General features: G+C 37.3%; 1 protein-coding gene across 1 annotated transcript in view; it reads left to right on the forward strand.

The window, feature by feature from the left end:
- The window catches only part of myo10 (myosin X), a 117454-nt gene that overhangs the window by 71165 nt on the left and 27125 nt on the right, over window positions 1-19164 (forward strand). The window contains exons 5-15 of the mRNA XM_015378323.1: window positions 11232-11366; window positions 11451-11575; window positions 12565-12578; window positions 12810-12894; window positions 13051-13154; window positions 13760-13889; window positions 14136-14254; window positions 14533-14679; window positions 14834-14934; window positions 17216-17282; window positions 17776-17868. Coding sequence (XP_015233809.1) covers window positions 11232-11366; window positions 11451-11575; window positions 12565-12578; window positions 12810-12894; window positions 13051-13154; window positions 13760-13889; window positions 14136-14254; window positions 14533-14679; window positions 14834-14934; window positions 17216-17282; window positions 17776-17868 — 1120 coding nt within the window. The remainder of the gene's footprint in view (window positions 1-11231; window positions 11367-11450; window positions 11576-12564; window positions 12579-12809; window positions 12895-13050; window positions 13155-13759; window positions 13890-14135; window positions 14255-14532; window positions 14680-14833; window positions 14935-17215; window positions 17283-17775; window positions 17869-19164) is intronic.

Below are 19164 nucleotides of genomic sequence, written 5' to 3' on the forward strand. Positions count from 1 at the left end.
AGCCGCTTTTCTTTAACCTGATAACAAATGAAACAAAGAGAATTCCTGTCATGCATTACTGTGATTGCGATGCTATTAAAGCGGCATGTCTTTGCATGCATTCTCCCTCACATGTTCCCCTGGTTGTCTGCTGGTCTAATTTGCCTCCGTCCTTCTATTAAGGGAGGGGAAAAAAAGGCCTTTTGTGTGGCAGGATGTCGGTCAGTGGGAAGAATATGTGCCGTGGCAAAGCTGAGCTAGGCGTAAACACAAACATATCCCACCGCAGTGCTACACAATGCTGCGTTTCTTTTTACAGAGACGTGTCCCTGCAGCAGATCCGCTTTGTGCTCCTTCACATCTCAATGATTCCTGTGACTTTTACTGCTTTTCATTGTGGACTTATTTTAGACACCTGGAGTTTATAGAACTATTAGTCTACCACAGAACCTGTGACCTAAAGAAAAAGAAAATGTTGGGGCTTTTTTTTCCCCCATGACAGCAGCAGCAGTGATGTCGGGCAGAAAAGATAAACCACAGAGACCACAGTTTTGACCTTTTACTGTAGTTTTAGCTAAAACATGACCTGGTGGTGTACTGTTTGTTCAAATATGGTAAATAACACACTGAGCTTTCCATGGAACGTATTGTAAATCTTCCTTATCAACCTATTAAGCCTTGCATATGTAGATTATATTAAAAATGTCAAATATTTGAAGGTTTTCTACACAGTAAAAAAAAAAAAAAACAAGTGTTACTTTAACACCTTCAGAGCTGAATATAACTCTGTTCCAAATAACATTTTCTCCCATTTAAAACCAGTGTAAAATACACTCTATAGCCGGTGTCCATTTTCTTATTTAATTTGACTAATTTTACTCTTACTTACTTAAAAAATTTGGAAGACCTCTCAGAGACTGGCAGGTAATTAACACCATATAGAGTAAAAGTTACATTGCATGGCTGTCAAATTTTTCGTTAACTCTTAACTCCATCACTTGAGCTGATTTACACTCAGTATAGATGTAAGTACTCTGTTTAGAATAAAATTGGTTGACTCTGAATTTTGAACACCCATTCTTTTATTGTGTACATTTTAACTTACCAACAATACAAATCAGTTAAAGTATTTTAATTCGCAAATTTAAAAGAAAAAAGGAAATAAACTGTGCCAAAGATTGAACCCTCAACCCTCTTTTGCTACCTTCGATGTTCTTAAGCACATTTTTAAAATGCAGGGTATATTTTCTCATATTTGTTGTCAATTTGGAATCCGTACATGCATGCATATTTCATGTAAAAAGAAAATAGAAATGTGTTTTTGAATCAGTTCTCTGTTTGGCTCTCTTGCCTTAGAAGTTTTTTGACCCTAAAAGTGTGCCCTCTTAAACCACGTGTGTTTAACTGCAAAGCTGTTAACTGGTTGGTAATTTCTACCCTCAAGCAAAATCTTGAGGTGCCTGCTGCAACACAGGAGCACCAGCTGTAGCAACTTTGGAAAAAAAAAATGTGTTGATTCAAAACCCAATAGAAAAACTCTAAAATTTTAACGGACTAAATCCTATAAGGACTTGGTAAATTTGTTCTGGTTTGTTGCTCAGATTAAAGAAAAAGGGCAACATGCTTGTGCTTCTGCTGGTCTGGGAATGATGGATGTGTCAAGCTGTGAATAATTTCAGTGTGAAGCACAAATCCTCAGGAAAACCAGAGGGCCTCATTCCAGTGTGGAGGTCCGGCTGCTCAGTGAGCAGAATTGAGCTTGGTGATCGAAGTGTGTTCCATTCAGCAGCAGGCAGTTAGTGAGCAACTTTTATAACCATGAAGCAACATTGGTTTCCGTTACCCAGGAAGTAGTCCTTGCCTCCATAGTCATTTGAACAGAGTGCTGGACAGCTGCTCCAGAACGTGAACAGGTTTACAATGATCATTGACATTCAGACACATGTTCGCTGTGGGCCTGCCAAAAAAAACCGGTGTGGACCCCCCATAAAACATGGAACACGCCTGGGCCCCCACCCCTATACAGAGGGATCCATTTATTTTGTGCATGTGAGGAAGAAGAGCTATAAATCTGCAAGCTGGCAGTGTCAGCCGCGGCAGGAAGCCTTCTCTTCGGATTTAAGGATTGTTGGTAATCAGATCCAGGCGAACGAAACAGGAGCTGGTGTAAAAGAAGAGGTGGTGGTGGAGGAGAAAGAAATCAGCTCTAACATGAAACCATCTGCTCATTAAAGCTTGTGAATGCCACTCTGCGCTTTCACTAATGCGGGTACCTACCTGCAACCAACCACATTGTTATAGGACAGGAGTCCCGGGGAGATTTTATTGAACACTTAAGAAAGAAACAATCTAAACGCTGAATCACAATTTTTATGGAAACCCTACAGAAATTATCCAAACACAGCAAAGTTGAGGGTTTTAAAGATAATTGAACAATAAACAGGAAATTCTTAAAGTGATTTTTTATAACAGCAGCTCCTTTGTTTCTGTTCTTATTAGCACTGTTAAAATATACATCACTGTGTCACACAACTGAACTCTCAATCCTTCACATCGACATCATCCTCTGGGAAAAACCAACTTGATGCATAACTAGTTTTTTCTGTCTTATGCAAAAAAATCCAAATAGCGTTTTTTGCATTGAGACACTTGAGCTTTTCCAGAACTAGCACGTTTAAGAAAAATTATAGCCCCAACTGTGAGACACGACATTACCAATTGCTACTCCTACACCTCCCTGAGGCTCATATGGGTGAATTGGGGCTAATCCTCAGAGCCAGATTCCAACATCTGGTTGAAAGATTGAAACCAGGAAAGAGGTGGCTGCTTGAGCAGCTCATTTGTGCTCTAGGTGTTGTGTGAGTTTGTTTAGCTGGTCTTATAGGACTGACTTGGTTCATATAGGTTTTGCCAAAACGTTAACCAGAGGTTTTTGTCAGAGGAAAACCTGTATACCTTACCTATCCTAAACCACAGAATGGTTAGGGAATGAGGTGCTTTCATGTAAACTGAACTTTGATTTTTGACCTACAAAAAGTTAGAAATCTTCTAACATATATCTGAAAATTAGAGCAGGAAAACTAACTGAAACTGTAACAAAGGTTTACAAAGAAAAAAAAAAAATTTAATCTAACGGAAATTTCAGAGAGAAAGTGCTTAGTTTCCCTTTGTGTCTTTACATAATGCATTACCATGTTTCTGCCATTTTCACCTTTTTCCACCTTACTGCCTTACACCAAAATATAGCAGTAAGGATATCTGTGTTGCTATAGCTATCTGTCCTTACCTGGGTTTTTATTTCAGTGGGGTTTTTTTTTTCTTTTCTTTTTGTTTGCCCCCGGTATGATCGTTTTATTACATAAAAAAAAAATTATATGTGAAAATAATGAAAACTTGAAAAGCACACAATGAGCCAGATATCTGCCACGCAGCAAATTTTTCCCCAAATTGTGACTTAGTCCTGTCACAGCATTGTGTAGGCTACAAACACAACAGGAGAGAATGCTTAATGATGCTCTATTCACCTTACAGAATCTGCTCTCCACCATGTTGGAAAGTTTACCTCATCTTGGCAACTTGGGTGTCATACAATTTTTCCCAGCTTTCCATTAGAAATTATATGTGTGGGTGTTCATGTCGGCTTTTGGTATTTACCATAATTACGGTAGCACATGAAGGCAGCATTAGTCTGTGGAAAAACATATTTTTTAAGAGCCTTACTCAGATTGGTCATTTTTAACACAGAAATGCATTAAGTTCAACCATAGAAGAGTAGATATTCATTAGAAGTTTTGTTTTCTAAACTGCAATATCAGCAAAAAAACAAAAAAACTTTTTTTTTGTTTTCCTAAATAGGTTTTTATGTACAACATTTCATCAAATGTGAAGCTTTGTCTTAAACAATGAGTCCGATCTTTATCACCCATATCTTCAGCACAGTCCCAGTTCCTCACTGAAATTAATCTGCTCTAGGATGAAACCGTGAGGACATTAGTAGTGGTCTGTTAAGGCTCTTTCCAAAAAGCTCTTAAGATTACCATGACATGGATGACACAAAATCCACAGTGACATTTGTACTCAGGATATGCAAACAGTTAGGGATAATTGCCCACCATGTGTCCATTATTACAAATTATTGGAACACATAGACAGCAGGACCTCAGCAGGGTCCATTAAGTCTCCAAATAGGCTTTGTTTACATCCTATCAAAAAGTGCTCTTTTGTGCTTCAGATTAATGCATCAGGATTTTTTTTCAAACAGCATATATATCAAAACAAGCAAAAAACTAAGACATTTCCTTTTGAATTCAATATCAACTAAGCTTACCTACACAGCTTTGAATACAGACCTGTGTAGCTGTTATTCTGAACAGTCATCAGCTCCAGACCCGGCACTCTGTCCCTGATCTCTTGACCTCAGGGGTGGAGCGTGAGGTCAGCGCAATAGTCTCGATCCTGGTTAATTAGTCAGACATCTGGGGTCAGAAAAGCCCAGCAGCTAACCTCTGTGAAAGCACGGCTGAGAGGTTTCCTCTTGGGGTTTGCTGGGATTCTTTTCTGCTTCGTTTCCACTGAGAGGCCGAGTCACAAGTTAGCTGTGACTAAAGGAGGGAATGGATCAGAACAAAAGGTGGCTGGGGGGGGTCATGGTGTGAGAAAAATATGTCCAACTATGTTGGTTTTAGGTGCAACATGAGATGGAGGGCGTATTTTTATCATTGAAGCTTTCTAAGAAAGTTTGACCTAATGATAAAGCAAATAAAGTATTTCTACGGGGGGTTGTAACGGATCTCTTTCTGCTATTAAGTCTATATAGGTCTTCAATTATAGATTCTGAGTCAAACCTGAACCCTATTTTTGATAATTATTGGTCTACAGCATAGATTCTATTTATTCTGTCATTGCATATATTGTCACTTGTCAGTCCCAATGATAAGGGCCTATAACTAAAGGCCTTTACTAACTTATCGACTCTTTCTCTGAGTTGGTTGGCATGAAACGCCCCGAGCCAGGCTGCACCATTTCAGAGGCAAATGGCGTCAGATTCAAAACCAAAAAAGGTCTAAAACATTGAACTGGTGAAACTGGAAGCCCCCAATGGATGAAGGTTGGAAGAGGTTAACTGAACCGGAGCCTGCCCAAACAACCTGTTGTTTAGAGAAAACATTGTGTTTTATTTCTGTATAAAGAAGCGAAAGTTTTTCTTGAAATCCCCCCACATTTAACCTATCTTCACAAAAATATTCAATACTAACACTATCACTGGAATAAAAACTGCTTTACACATTTTAATGCACAACTATCTCAGCAGGGTTCCTTCTTTGTTCTTCTCTGAGTTTGTATTGACTCTGGCCAACACCAGCATGATTTGGCATCACTTTAAGGAAAGTGAACTGATTGATTAATTAGGCTTATTCAGAAGTTAATAAATGCGACTAAAAAAGCTAAATGACCTACAGTTAAATTAAACGATATACCAAAAAGGAGTTATAGCACAGTCATTTTCTGAATGGCTCTGTTCGTGTCGTCCATTTTAAAAGCCTCTGTTGGGTTGATAATGGTTGGTAAGGTAGCAGGGGGCCTGTGGTGAAGTTCTTTGTATGTTGAATTGGATTTGTTGTGCGACAGGAAGCCAACTGGGGTTCAGCCACTTCCACTGCTGCAGGCTTGGCTCTGTCAGTAAACAGTTTTTGTTTGTGTTTTGTTGTCTGCGCCTGAACGACCAGGAAGTTACTCCCTAAATCCAAAAAAGCAGTCTGAATGTAGCCCACCTCCCACAGAGGAGCAAAGCAGACTTTAGCTGTGCATGCAAGTCCGTCTTAAGAAGTAATTTAATCTTAATCTTCTTTGTTGTCTAACAAGCTGGTATTTTAGCTCACTGAGATCATTTCACTGTTTTCCTGCAAAACACTTTTCATTCCTTCAGCAGACGGTCAAGTAACACGTCCAGGGATTTTTCTTTCTTGTCTCAGTTTCTCGTCCTTTCTCAGAAAGTCTTTCACTCTGACAGAGTCTGCAGCTCTGTGTTTGTACAAAGAGCCTAAAGGAAGTACATAGCTGTACAGGCACTTTCTCCAACATGCTCTATAGTTCATCTGAACGCTCCCACCTTCCTGCCTGGGGGGGGTCTCTGCCTTGGGTGGCAGCAGCATGTGGGGGTCCAGGGAACAAAGACCGGCTGCTTCTAGGTTATACTTGTCTGTGTGCGTCCAAATTCAGGCAGTTTGTTCAGCAGCCTTCTTAGTCCTTTAAATGTGCTCAATTTAAGGACCTTGTTATAGACAACAAAGCAACGGTCTAGAGCTGAAACAATTAATTGGATTAATCGACTATTGAAATAATCGTCAACTATTTTAGTAATCGATTAATCTTTAACTGGAAAATAGAGACTCCAAAACATTCTTTTTCCTGACAGAGCAACCTACTTATTATTATTTATACCAATTATACCAAAATTGTAAAAATATATATCTAAACATTATGCATTTATTGCAAATGGTGTTGGCAATATTTGCAGTTTGTTTAGCAGTGTGCAAAAGTTAGAGACCAGGTTCATTTTCTACAAACGTCCTGGTTCATAGAATCTGCTACACAATGTTTTGGCCAGTAACCTGCTCAGGAACAGCGTCTTAATGTCAAAAGAAATATTCTGCAACCATCTAGGTAGTTGGAAGAATTTGTTTAGGTGATTTTAAAGTATAGGAGCAGGCCAGATATGTATTTTATTTTCATTAACTGTACAGGGTCATTATTTTTAAACATTTCTAATGTTGGACTCACAGAAGTTTTTTTTTTTTTTTTTTTTTGTATATAGTCAGCCCAAGATGGTTTGGTGATCTTTAGTTTCTATAATTTTAAGAAAAAAAAAATCACAAGGACATTATGGGAAAGTAGCATTTATACCTTTCATTTGATAATGAAAACCATAAAAATGTTAATAAATCATATTTAATGGTTAGGTTTTAAAAATCAAACCATAACCTGTGAAATGAAGCTTAACCGAAAATTAAATCTGGAAGACGCTTATTAGCTTCACCTGGACCACCTGTCGCTCGTTCAGCTTCAGGCAATCAACGTCGGGACCGCACCTCCTCCAGAGCCATCATCTTTTAAGATGTCCTTCTTGTAGCCTCCCTCAATCAAGCCAGCAAACTCCAACCAACCTCCACCCCATCTCCTCCTTGACTTTCAGACCTTTTTCAGTTCCGCCCACCCTCCGGCTTATTCCACCACCAGTGTCCAAGCAAATGCTAATTCACTGCATCAAAGTCCTCTGCCGGGGCCCCAGCGCTGAAGAACTCATTTAATTTATGTCTAAAACTTTTCTAATCACACCATTTCTCCATTTGAGTCTCTCCAGGTTGAATTGGACTTACACTAAAGGGCCAACCGACACTACAATTGTTTCTTTTTAGTATAACATGGTTTTATAGTTTGCGGCTGCACATATAACATTTAAATAGATAAACATCTTTCATTCCAGAAGCAACACTCAAACTTTATATTCAAGACAGGATTGGATGTGTAAACCTGGTGAGCAGAGACATCTGCCAAGTAGCTCATTTCCCCAGAAATATTCTGACTTCCACCTCAAGTTAATACCTGGATTCACAGAACCGTTAAAAACATTCCTGGATCCAGATGGTGATCCGGATCATCACAAATAATTTGATGCCAGTAAAAATATGCAACTTCTCTAACATTTCAGCTGAATATATACATAACTTTTTATGGGGATTTGGAAAAGAGACAAACATATAGACAAACTGATTCAGTGTTTTTGCAATTTCAACCTCTTTGGTTCTTTATATAATGTAAGATTACTCAATTAGAGTGTCATTTTTAGGTCTGATTTGGTGGATTTTTCTGATTTTTTTAAATAAATTCAATAAAAAAAAGAATTTCTCAAAGCAGTGTCAAACATTTGAGAAACTGAAAACCTTAATCTCCCTCTTAGAACTGTCTGGATTAACCCTTTATAGGGCAAGTTTCCTTTTTTGATCATCTGCATACCCCTTACAAATGGAGTTCCCCCCCGTCCCTCAGTGAGGTCTAGAAGCACTAGATCTATATCCAGCCATTCAGCAAAGATCTTGCTACATGGCTGTACATCTTATTTTGGCATTTGACCAATTAGATGAGCCATTGAATGATATATTACCCACTGGAAATTAAGTTGGAAAAAAAGTAAAGAAAAAATGTAAAACGTTAAAAAGTAAAGTAAAAAAAATAATAAGCCTAGTTAACTATTATATTTAGATTTATAAACTAAAAAATGTCAGTTCCAGTATCAGGATTAATGCCTCTAAGGTTATGTTGGACCAAAAAAAATGTGTTTCTTTTTCATGAATTTCTTATAGAAGCACTTTTGTTATTTTCTTTAATATATGATATATTCAGGCAAGTTGGTGTTTTTTGTTATTACATTGACCAAACTTACCTTTTTTTTTTTTTTTTTTTTTTTACAAAGGTAATAAGGTCTTGTCCTCCATTCTAATAACTCTATTGGATTGAAATTTAGATTTTTAAAGTATTTCCCTGAGTGCTCTATAAAGGGTTAAGAGATTATTGTAAATGTAGACAGACAAGTATCATTAAAAAAAGAGAAAAAAGTAGTCCTTGTGTTCCTGGGGATCATCCTGCTGCTTGATGCCCTGAAGTTTAAATGGCTGCTTGTAATCATCTTCCATATGTGTTTCCCACGTTTTAAATCTCAGTCTGTCCTGTCATAACATCCCTCCACATGTAATGTGTGACCATGTCTCAGGCTATAGCCAGAGACCCTAAATGTTTACATTACCATCAGCCCTGTTCTCCATCAGGAACATGCTGCTGACTTCAGGGACAAAACCTTTTACTGATATGAAGAAAAGCTAAAGTTCAGTTTCATTTTTAATACTAAGCTAAACCCTACAGTGACCATTTAGTACTCATCAGGAATGAGTGTTCACTGCAACTCAGCTGTACGTTTCTCAGAAACATCTGCACTGCTCTTTCTGTACCAACTTTATCTTAAAGGATAAATGTGCTGGAACATATTAGAGCTGAGCAGCTAAACACTCACTCCAACACATACAACCAGTTCAATGACACCAGTTAACTCCATGTGTATGTCGGAACTTTTTGAAGACATGCAGAAAATACAGCAAGGCTGAATGCAGCAGAGACGACCACTTTGACAGTAAGCTCTGCTCTGCTGACTGGAGGTACCCTTTAAAAATGATGGAAACACAACTTTAAAGACTATAATTCTCATTGTTTGATAGTTGGAAAAAAGAAACGGATGCATCAAAAGTCCAAAAACATCATGCCTTCTCCTTATAAGCGTTTTACCTCAACTGCTTCCAATTTATTTTTCTTACAGCTTGGATTTAAATGAGGCGGGTAACACTAATTCAAGACAGACAAACATGTTCCCTTAATAAACTATCAACTTACTTTATTTACTTACATACATATAGCTGGGTGTCATCAGGATAGTGGTGCACGTCTGTGTCCTATTTTATTTTTACATCTCTCAAGAGAACTATGCATCAGAGAAAACTGGTTCAAATTCAGAACCTTGAGGGACACCATAAGAAAACCTAATTACTGACAAATGACTCATCTTTCTGTTGCTTGTAAAATAAAAAAATATATATTTTCTAGCATGTTTCTGTCATAGTGAGTGTCTGCTTGTCATTTTAAAGTTCCTAGTTTATCATTTTTAGGATAGAGTAGCTGTGTCAAATAATTCAGGTTTATTGTAATAAAAATCCTAAGGTAGCATTCATTTAGTATCTTTAGTCTAAAGTACACTCAACATTTTTAAGATAAGATGATTACGATCTTAAAGAAGTTCCCGAAATAAACCTTTAAACATCTGAGGTCCGAATATTTGCGGAACGGTTGGCATGTGAATTTTCTGAGTTGCTCATTCTATGTGCAGATTTTACTGGTTGGAAATCAGCATGATGAGCATGAATCTTGTGCTTTTGGTAGCTAGAGTAATCCTGAACACTATTAGGAGGAAAGTGAAGGGATGTCAGTGTTTTGTTTTGTTTTTTTTGTTTTTTTTTCTTGAGCTCTGTTTTCTCCTTCAGTGTTGGAGAGGTTGCTGTGTGGCAACATTCTCTTTTTTCAAATATTCTTTTATTTCTAGTATTAAGCTTTATCCTCCCTTGTTCATCATGTTATGTTTTAAATTGACTTTATAATGTTTTTTTAAAAGCCAAGTACCAAAGAACCAAGTTCCTGTAGTCAGTTAGTCTCTTTAGATATAGCCTGGTGGAAGTGACCATGCACACGTGGTTATCACAGACCAATCCAACGTGTCTTACAGGATGGTTGGACATGCAAAATCATAGTAATCAATGCAGTAAAAGGAGAGTAGCTGCTTTACATGTCAGCTTAGTCTGGTTTAGAGTTAAGGCTTTTCTCTTGTCTTACAGCCTGAAATGGTAATGACGCCACATTTGTTATTATACCCGTATTTAAGAATATCTTTATTTCTGACTTAAGTTATTTCAAGCAATAGTGGAGGGTCCAAAGAGCCACTTGTGGTTTAAGAGCTTCAAGCTGCAGAGCCCTGGTCTAGATCAGCAGTTCTCCACACTTTCTGAAGGGCTTTCAAGGCTTTGCTTTTGATTCTACCTGCATTCCCATTAATTATACTACTTATTAGCTTAGGGGGCTGTGTGTATTAAACAAAACACGAAGAGAGCAAATTGAGGTGCAAAGAAAAACTAAGAAAAAATAAACTCAGCAAAGACTGAGGCATGAGAAGAAGGAATCTCCTGTAAGCAGTCTTCTGTATTCGTTGACATCCAAACTGCTTGGCAAGTTATTTTCCGATCTCTTTAGAAGAACTATATACCTAAGTGTGTCTCTTTTATTCTGCTATGTCTGTTTTTCAAAGCTCTGATTGTTTCCTATTTGTGGAATATTTGAAAATATCAGTAAATTACACAGATGAATGGTGCCTTTGAGGTAGCATTGGGGTGCCATCTAGTGGTTGAGGATGGAATAAAAACCCAGTGTAATTTTTCATCCTACTATTTGGTAAGAAAGTGACAAATAAGATGTATCTCCAACCTCCCTCAATTTCCTTTTTCCATTTTAAATCACATCGTCTGGGTCAAATAAGGATTGGATTGGATGGACTATGAAAATATATTAATTATATTCTATATTTTTTATGTTTTAAAATGTTTAACTTATCAAGGTTGAAGATTCAAAACTTCTAAAGGCATATTTTGTTCTTGTTTCCTCAGTGGAGAAAGCGGAGCTGGTAAAACAGAAAGCACCAAGCTGATCCTGAGGTTTCTGTCTGCTATGAGCCAACACTCACTGGAAGTTTCCTGCAGAGACAAGACATCCCATGTGGAGGAGGCGCTGCTGGAGAGCAGGTAAAATAGTTCTGTTAAAGTCGATGGTGTATCAGCTTTCCAACAGACATGAACTGATTGTCTTTCTACTCATTCTCTCGTCAGTCCCATTATGGAGGCCTTTGGAAATGCGAAGACTGTCTACAACAACAATTCCAGTCGCTTTGGGAAGTTTGTCCAGCTGCATTTCAGCCAGAAGGGAAACATTCAAGGGGGGAAAATTGTTGACTGTATCCTTTAAAAGTTCTCAGTTTTAGGTGACCAGCACCCATTTTTGTTTCATTTTATCTATGTTGAAGCACTTTGTGATTTTTGGTAGGCCTACACTAAAGGCTTAATGCAAAGAAAATAGGGAAGTCAACACCAAGAGCTACATAAAGAAGAAATGTTTTAGAGTTTGGCTTTTAAAATCTCCAACCCCAGTTTTATGTTTTGCATCCATAAAAGCTTAATGCAATAAACACATGAGCTCCTGTTAATTTTTCAACATAACTGCATTACTTTAGATAACCTTTTGGTCTAAACAGGGCATAGTTGTTAGTGTAGATAGTTTTAGTTGAACTGTTTTCAATGAGTTTGCAGGACCTAACTATTTTTAGGAGGTTGGTTAATCAGCATTGTTATTCATTTATTGAACTGGAGCAAAGGAGGAGTTAAATCCTGTTACGAGTAGTGGTGCCTGGGTACAACCTTTTAATTTCTGACAAAATAATGTTGCTGCTTTGAGTAATATTAGCATACATCATACATTAAATGCTCATTTTGTGTTGTTATACATTGGAAAATTATTGATCAAATGATATTACTCAGAGAACAATGGTAGACAGCAATAGGTATAAATACAACATAACTATTTATTATTAACTAGTGGGTTACAGGCACTTCAGACTGATCAGATGGTTAGTTTGCATTATGCATTGTGTCCTTGGGCAAGACCTCACCTGCATTGCCTACTGATGGTGGTCAGAGGTGGCGCCAGTGAACGGCAGCCTCCCTTCTATCAGTGAGCCCCATAGCAGCTGTGGCTACAATGTAGCTAGCTACCATCAGTGTGTGAGTGAATCTGTGAATGACTGAATGTATTGTGAAGAACTAGTAAAAGCCCTATATAAAAACAGGCCATTTACCATTTGTGGAATGGTAATATTTTATAGACTTTTGTAACCATGCAGAGCTTTTTGACTGTTTTGTTCCTTAACTGATTCTTTCCTGATGACAGATCTACTAGAAAAGGTAAATCCTTTCATATATTATTATATAACATAAGTATATTATTTGAAGCCTTGTTTTGAAAGCTAATCAAAGGTTTTAACAGTACAGGATCTGATGATTAAGAGTATTCCTATTGTAGACAAAGAGTAAATGAAGTATATATGACAAAAATGTTGTGTCAGGCTGTCAAAATGAGACGCCTCGATCAGGTTTGTGATAGCTTTATTGACAGATCATTTGTTTTCTCCTCAGAATCGAGTTGTTCGGCAGAACCCAGGAGAGCGAAACTACCATATTTTTTATGCCATATTAGCAGGAGCCAACAACCAGCAAAGAGGTGAATCAAGAACAAAATTTGAATAAAAAATTATTTACTCATCTGCATTATACGAAAAATGCTTGCTTTGGGTTGTTTCATTGGTGTGCTTGATATTATCTGCATGTTTTTTGTTAAAAAAAGAAGGTCATATAATTGTTTTATTTGTCTCTGCAGAGGCGTTTGGGTTGACGCATCCTGAGAGCTATCACTACCTGAGACAGTCCAGCTGCATCGCTGACAAGACAATCAACGACAAAGGCACTTTTCAGGATGTTCTGGTATGGAGAAATATATCAGGTTTTGCATGTATTCATTCAGCAAAAACAGAACATTCAGTCCAAATGGTTGAAAATAGTTAATTATAATAGATCACTGCGAACAAAATTCTTCAATCTTCATCCACTAAAAAGGAAAATTATCATATTCTTTGAATTTTTCTTACTTATAAAAGTAATTGTCTATAAAGCAATAGAATTGTACGAATTGTCTTCTAAACAAAATGTTGTATTCTTGTTTATTTTGAGTGCACATATAATCCATATTTGCTCATTTCCCCTCTAGTGTTCCAAGGGTAAGCTTTATTAATAGTTTATGTACTTACATAAGAGGAAATAACACACAATGAGGACATTTTTATTATAAATTGTGCTGCCTGAGCAAACCTTTTGACATGATGTTAATGTAAAGCACCCATACACCTCAGAGGAAAAAAAAAAATCTTTATAAGAGGGTCTGCAGATTTGTAATCTTTACTCAAATATAGAGAATAGTTGAAATAGTGATTACACAGAGCCAGCACAGGTTTGAGTCTCGAACAGGGAGAACTGATATTCCTCTTGATGTTTGCTAAGAGCATCTTCTTCATGTTTTTGTTGTTTTTCAGAATGCCATGCAAACAATGCAGTTCACAGAGGAGAACATCAGTGAGATCCTGCGCCTCCTGGCAGGGATCCTCCATGCAGGGAACATCGAGTTTATGACGGCTGGAGGGGCCCAGGTCGCCTCCAAATCAGGTTGGAGCATTTATCGTCACTGTTGACACTTTTCACAATTTTCCTTATTCTTGTCTTTTTTTTCTTTTTCTTAGCTGTTTAGCTACTGGCATTGGGTTGTCCTTGCAGGAAAAAAAAACATACTAGAACAGTAAAATATATGTAATTATTACTGACTCTGACTGGAAAAACAGGAAGCATTGGTGTGTATTTAATACTCATTTTCTGAAATGGTTTACTGATGTTTTATGTCCCTTTCCCCTGCAGCTCTAAACTGGACGTCAGAACTCTTGGGACTGAACTCGGATCAGCTGGCAGAAGTCCTGACCCACCGCTCGATGATCCTGAGGGGGGAGGAGATCTCCACGCCGCTAACGGTTGAACAGGTCAGAGGACTACTAACAAAACATGCAGATAATCAAACACTGGTGTGAAATTTAAGGCAAAGGAAACTGATCTGTTTTATTTCAACCGATCTCTCCTGCCACAGTCCTTCCTAACATTCCTAAAGTCCAAACATTCATTGCGCTTCCTGCCTCTAACCAACTTATTTATTACCCTAAAACAACCGATATGTTTTATATTTTTGAAAAAAGATTTTTGATATACTTGAGACGTTTTTCTACCTTCCTCTGCTTACTGGTTCTCTGTGTTGTTCCTGAAGGCGGTGGACTCCAGAGACTCCATGGCCATGGCGCTTTATTCACAGTGTTTTAACTGGATCATTCACAAACTGAACAACCGCATCAGGGGCAAGGAGGACTTCAAATCTGTCAGCATCCTGGACATCTTCGGATTTGAGAACTTTGAGGTACATGTTTAGGTTGACTTTTTAAGATTTCACCCTATAAGCAGTTAATAAAGTGAACATTTCTGTGCTTTAAAACAATAAGGCAGTCAATTCAGAATAAATGTTTGAATAAGTTTTGGATTTCTCAATTTCTGCCTGGTTTGGTTCCCCTCAGGTTAATCGCTTCGAGCAGTTCAACATCAACTATGCAAATGAGAAGCTTCAGGAATATTTTAACAAGCACATTTTTTCTCTGGAGCAACTTGAATACAACAGGTAGGTGGTGATGCTTCCTTTGTTTACCCTCAAAACAAGGTGTAAAAATTATTTTTAGCAATTTGAAAAGAGAAAAAAAGAACTTAAAGCAGTCTTAATTTTTTACCACACCTAAGAAATTAGAGTTGAATGTTCTGAAATGTAATTTTGCAAGTAAATGTGATAGTAGTTGCATATTGGATACTCAGGGCTTGAGTTTTAACTTTTTTAGATTCCATGACCTTTGGGTGTATTTAGTGGCCCATGGTTCAGATGTGAATCATTTGGATGCTAAAATGTCACAATTTCTGTTAAAAATATTATTTTCTTACCCGACCAAACCAAAATGGCTTTCAGCTTCTCTTCTTTAGAAAGTTAACTCTGTTCATAAATTCTGTCCACCCTCTCTCTCTCTGGACTGGACAACAGCTTTTAGGAATATAAATAATATTCCAGCTACTGATAGAGAAAGTACTGCTGAAAAGTTTTCCCAGGATACCATTTTATCGTTTTATTCATACTCATCATCTCCTGCTTCATTTGGTACCGGGGGCAGTAGTTTCAGCAGAGACTACAAGACTTTCCTCTCTCCAGACACCTCGTCCAGCTTGTTTTGGAGAAGATATAGTCCCTCCTGCATGTCCTGGCTCTTATTATGGAGGAGAAACGTCTCTACTCCGAGCTTCTCCTGAATAACTGAGCTCCTCACCCTATCTCTAAGGAAGAGCCCAGCCACCCTGCAGACAGAGCTCATTCCAGCTGCTTGTATTCAGGATCTCATTCTTTTGGTCATGATCCAAATTTTATGACCATATGTGAATGTGGGAACGTAGACGTTAAGCCTGATCTTTTCCCAGTGCATATTTTATTCTGCAAGGGCTGCCCTATGTCTCTGGTCTTGTTCATAACCTTTATGGACAAGATTTCTTGGTGCAGCCGAGGGCTGGAGGGGGTCTGGTTCAGAGAGCAGTCGATCTTCTCTCTGCTTTTTGCAGATGATGTGATTCTACTGGCTTCCTCCCCACCAAGGCCTACAGCAGGCCCTGGGAAGCATCCAGGATGAGAACCAGCACCTCCAAGTCTGAGGGCATGGTTCTTGACAGAAAAAGGTGGCTTTTCCTCCTCAGGGTGGAGGAGAGTAGGAGAAGAGTTCCTTCCTCCCGTGGAGGAGTTCAAGTATCTTGGGGTCCTGTTTACAGAAGCGAAGTGTTTTGGTTTCTTTTATTCTTAATTAATTTAAAACTGTGAACTATAAAATATCAGCTAAGATTCTATAGCTACATCCTTACATGTACAGTTACCGGTATAAAAAAATACAAAAACAAAAAACAGAAAGCAATCCAAACGATAAAAAAAAAATAATAATAAAATGCCTGTGTTTCCACTTAAACAGATACAAAGTGGTGACAGTTCTGATATATCTGACCACTCAGGTTAAAAAAGGATAGTATTAACTTTGCATAGAGACCAGGCTTTTGAATTTGCTCCTAATGATTGAAGAACAGCACCTAATTATTGTTTTACAGGCTCCTTAAAACATTTTGAAGGGAAGCTATTATATTTAGTTGGTGATAAACAGATAATCAATAGGAGTTGTGTATCAGGTGATAAATTGGTTGTTTTATTGCTCCTTTTGTGTTTTAATAATTTAACGAACATGCAGATAGATTTATTAAAGTTTTACAAAGGCATAAACTAGCAAATAACAACATGTGAGGCTCCAATTCCACAGCTTTGTATGGATATTAAAAAAAGAATATGTATTCTTGATTTAAAAAAAATCTGCTTCCACAAAACCTCTTAAATTTGTACAGATTTAAACAAAAAGGTGGAAGCAAAGCTGTAATGTGGCTCCATTTTACTCCAGTCTTTGAGAGAGATAAAGTAAACGTGCACAAGTAAAAAAAAAAAAAAAAAAACTTCAAACGTGTGTTTGTCTGGACGACATGGACTCTGATCTACTCTACATCATCTTTTTCTTTTGACAAAAAAATTTTTTTACGTGGAGGAAATGTGCAAATGTGGCAGAAAATAGATTTTTTTTTTAAAAAAAATTTTTTTCCTTCATCTATAAAGAGCATTTTAAGATTTAAAATGTGAAAAAACATCTGATCCTTTAGCAACTACTGTAGGTGTAACATCAGAGCGTTCTAAAGGTTGACCCTCCAAGTCCTTTCAGTTCTTCTACAAAACGTCATCCTTTACCAACTGATGAGCTCAGCTACTCAAACACCTTCACCTTTAGTAATATCTTCATTGTTTTGTTGCAAACAAAATTTAATTTCCCTGCTTTTTGCTGCAGAGAGGGGCTGGTCTGGGTCGATATCAACTGGATGGACAACGGAGAGTGTCTGGATTTGATTGAGAAGGTATTCGAATGATTTTTTACTCTAACCAGACACATCCCTCATTTAGAGTAAGAGGTTCTATTTTAAGGCTGATGAGGCTTATTTTTAAACTGCATAAATCAATATTATTCTGCACCAAAATGGGAAACACAAGGAGTGAATATCCAATTAAAGGTGATGGTAGATGTAGGATTGTTGGAGGTGCAGTCACATTATGTCCTGCCAATTTGACCCTTTAAAGCCCAGTGTATCATATTTAGTAGATGAGTTGTTAACACTTCTGCATTATCAGTGTGATTTTTTTTTTAATCCAGACACATGTAGTGAACAGAAAATGTGTAAAAGACTATATAGAAATCCTTAATATAAATATATGCTATAATTCCAGTCCAGGCTTTAAAGACTTAAGTTTTTTTCCGATTCTATCTATAAGCCTTCATGTTACTTGCTGTAAATTGTTTTAAAACCATAGAAATTCAGATGTCAGATAAGGAAATCTTGCATGTTCTTCTAGAAACTGGGCCTCCTGGCACTGATGAATGAGGAGAGCCATTTTCCCAAAGCCACAGACGACACCCTACTGGAGAAACTCCACAGCCAGCACTCGGTTGGTTTTTAACATGTTTCTTTCCTTGTTTTTTTTTTTGTTTTCTTGTCTTTTTTTGTTTTTTGTTTTTTTTGGTGAGCTTATCTACATGTCATATTGATGAAATTTAAAGAAATGCAAGTAGTAAAGGATTAATCCACATATTTAATATCAAGTTTTGTCAAAAGTCTGTTTCTGTCCTGCTGGAGAATTATCGAATAGAATAGAATTCAACTTTATTGTCATTGCACTGTCACGAGAACAAAGCAACGAAATGTGGTTTGCATCTATCCAGAAGTGCTATACAGGATATAAATATTATTATAGGTGTATTTACAATCAAAAAGTAATAGTTAGGGACTGTAAAAAGTTGTGTATAAATATAAATATGAATAATGAGTAATGTTAGGAAAAATGATTATATATGCATTAGCAGGTTACAGGTTACAGTATAATACAAGATAAATAATGGCAGATCAAATTTACAGATTATATACAGATATTATACCGATTTTGTATCAGGCTTTTCCATAAAATAGCATCAAGTCAGCTATTTAAAATACCCCCGGATAAAATTATCTGTTTACCTAAAATGAGGACAGCTGTAAATGGGATTCAGTCCCAAACCTCAACCCATATGCCGCTTCTACACAAGCTAAACCCAGACTAAAAGCAGGCACACCAACCCTCATAGGTCGCACATATTAGTAACAATGCTTTATACAAAGTTGGGGGAGACAAAGGGACAGTTTATACATCATGTAATATGTCTTGATCAGCCTCTTAGATTTTTTTTTCCCCCAGATATTCAATAAGATTTATATCTGAGGTACAAACATTCATGGATCATGGCTGTTTTTGGGTCAGTAGCTGGCTGAACGCCCCAATGACGACCAATTTTCAGTTGTTTGGTAGAGATAAGCAGATACGCATTTAGGATGTGCTGTTGCTCAGAGAATGTATAATGCCATGTACACTGAATAGATCCTCAGCACTGTCAGATGCATCACAGATCCTCAGTTGCACATATTTCCAGTTAACTTCCCAGGAGCTGAAAAAAAAACTCCCTATGTTTAATTTTATAATATTGGAAATCATGGACTTAACTCCCAAACTCAGGTTGGTATGTAGCTCAAATCTAAAGAGACAGTTCTCTAACATTAAGATTTTTGTAAACTCCCGCTTTATCTTACTCGCTATGTGAGATATGAAGGTAAACAAACTTTTCTCATCCACTTTTGTTTCTCAGTGAAATAAATTTAAGATATTTATCCTATTTTTAATCTCATGTTCTGCAACCGATCAGTATTGATGTTA

The sequence above is a fragment of the Cyprinodon variegatus genome, unplaced genomic scaffold (genome assembly GCF_000732505.1).
Source record: "Cyprinodon variegatus isolate N-32 unplaced genomic scaffold, C_variegatus-1.0 Scaffold170, whole genome shotgun sequence".
In the NCBI taxonomy this organism is placed as follows: domain Eukaryota; kingdom Metazoa; phylum Chordata; class Actinopteri; order Cyprinodontiformes; family Cyprinodontidae; genus Cyprinodon; species Cyprinodon variegatus.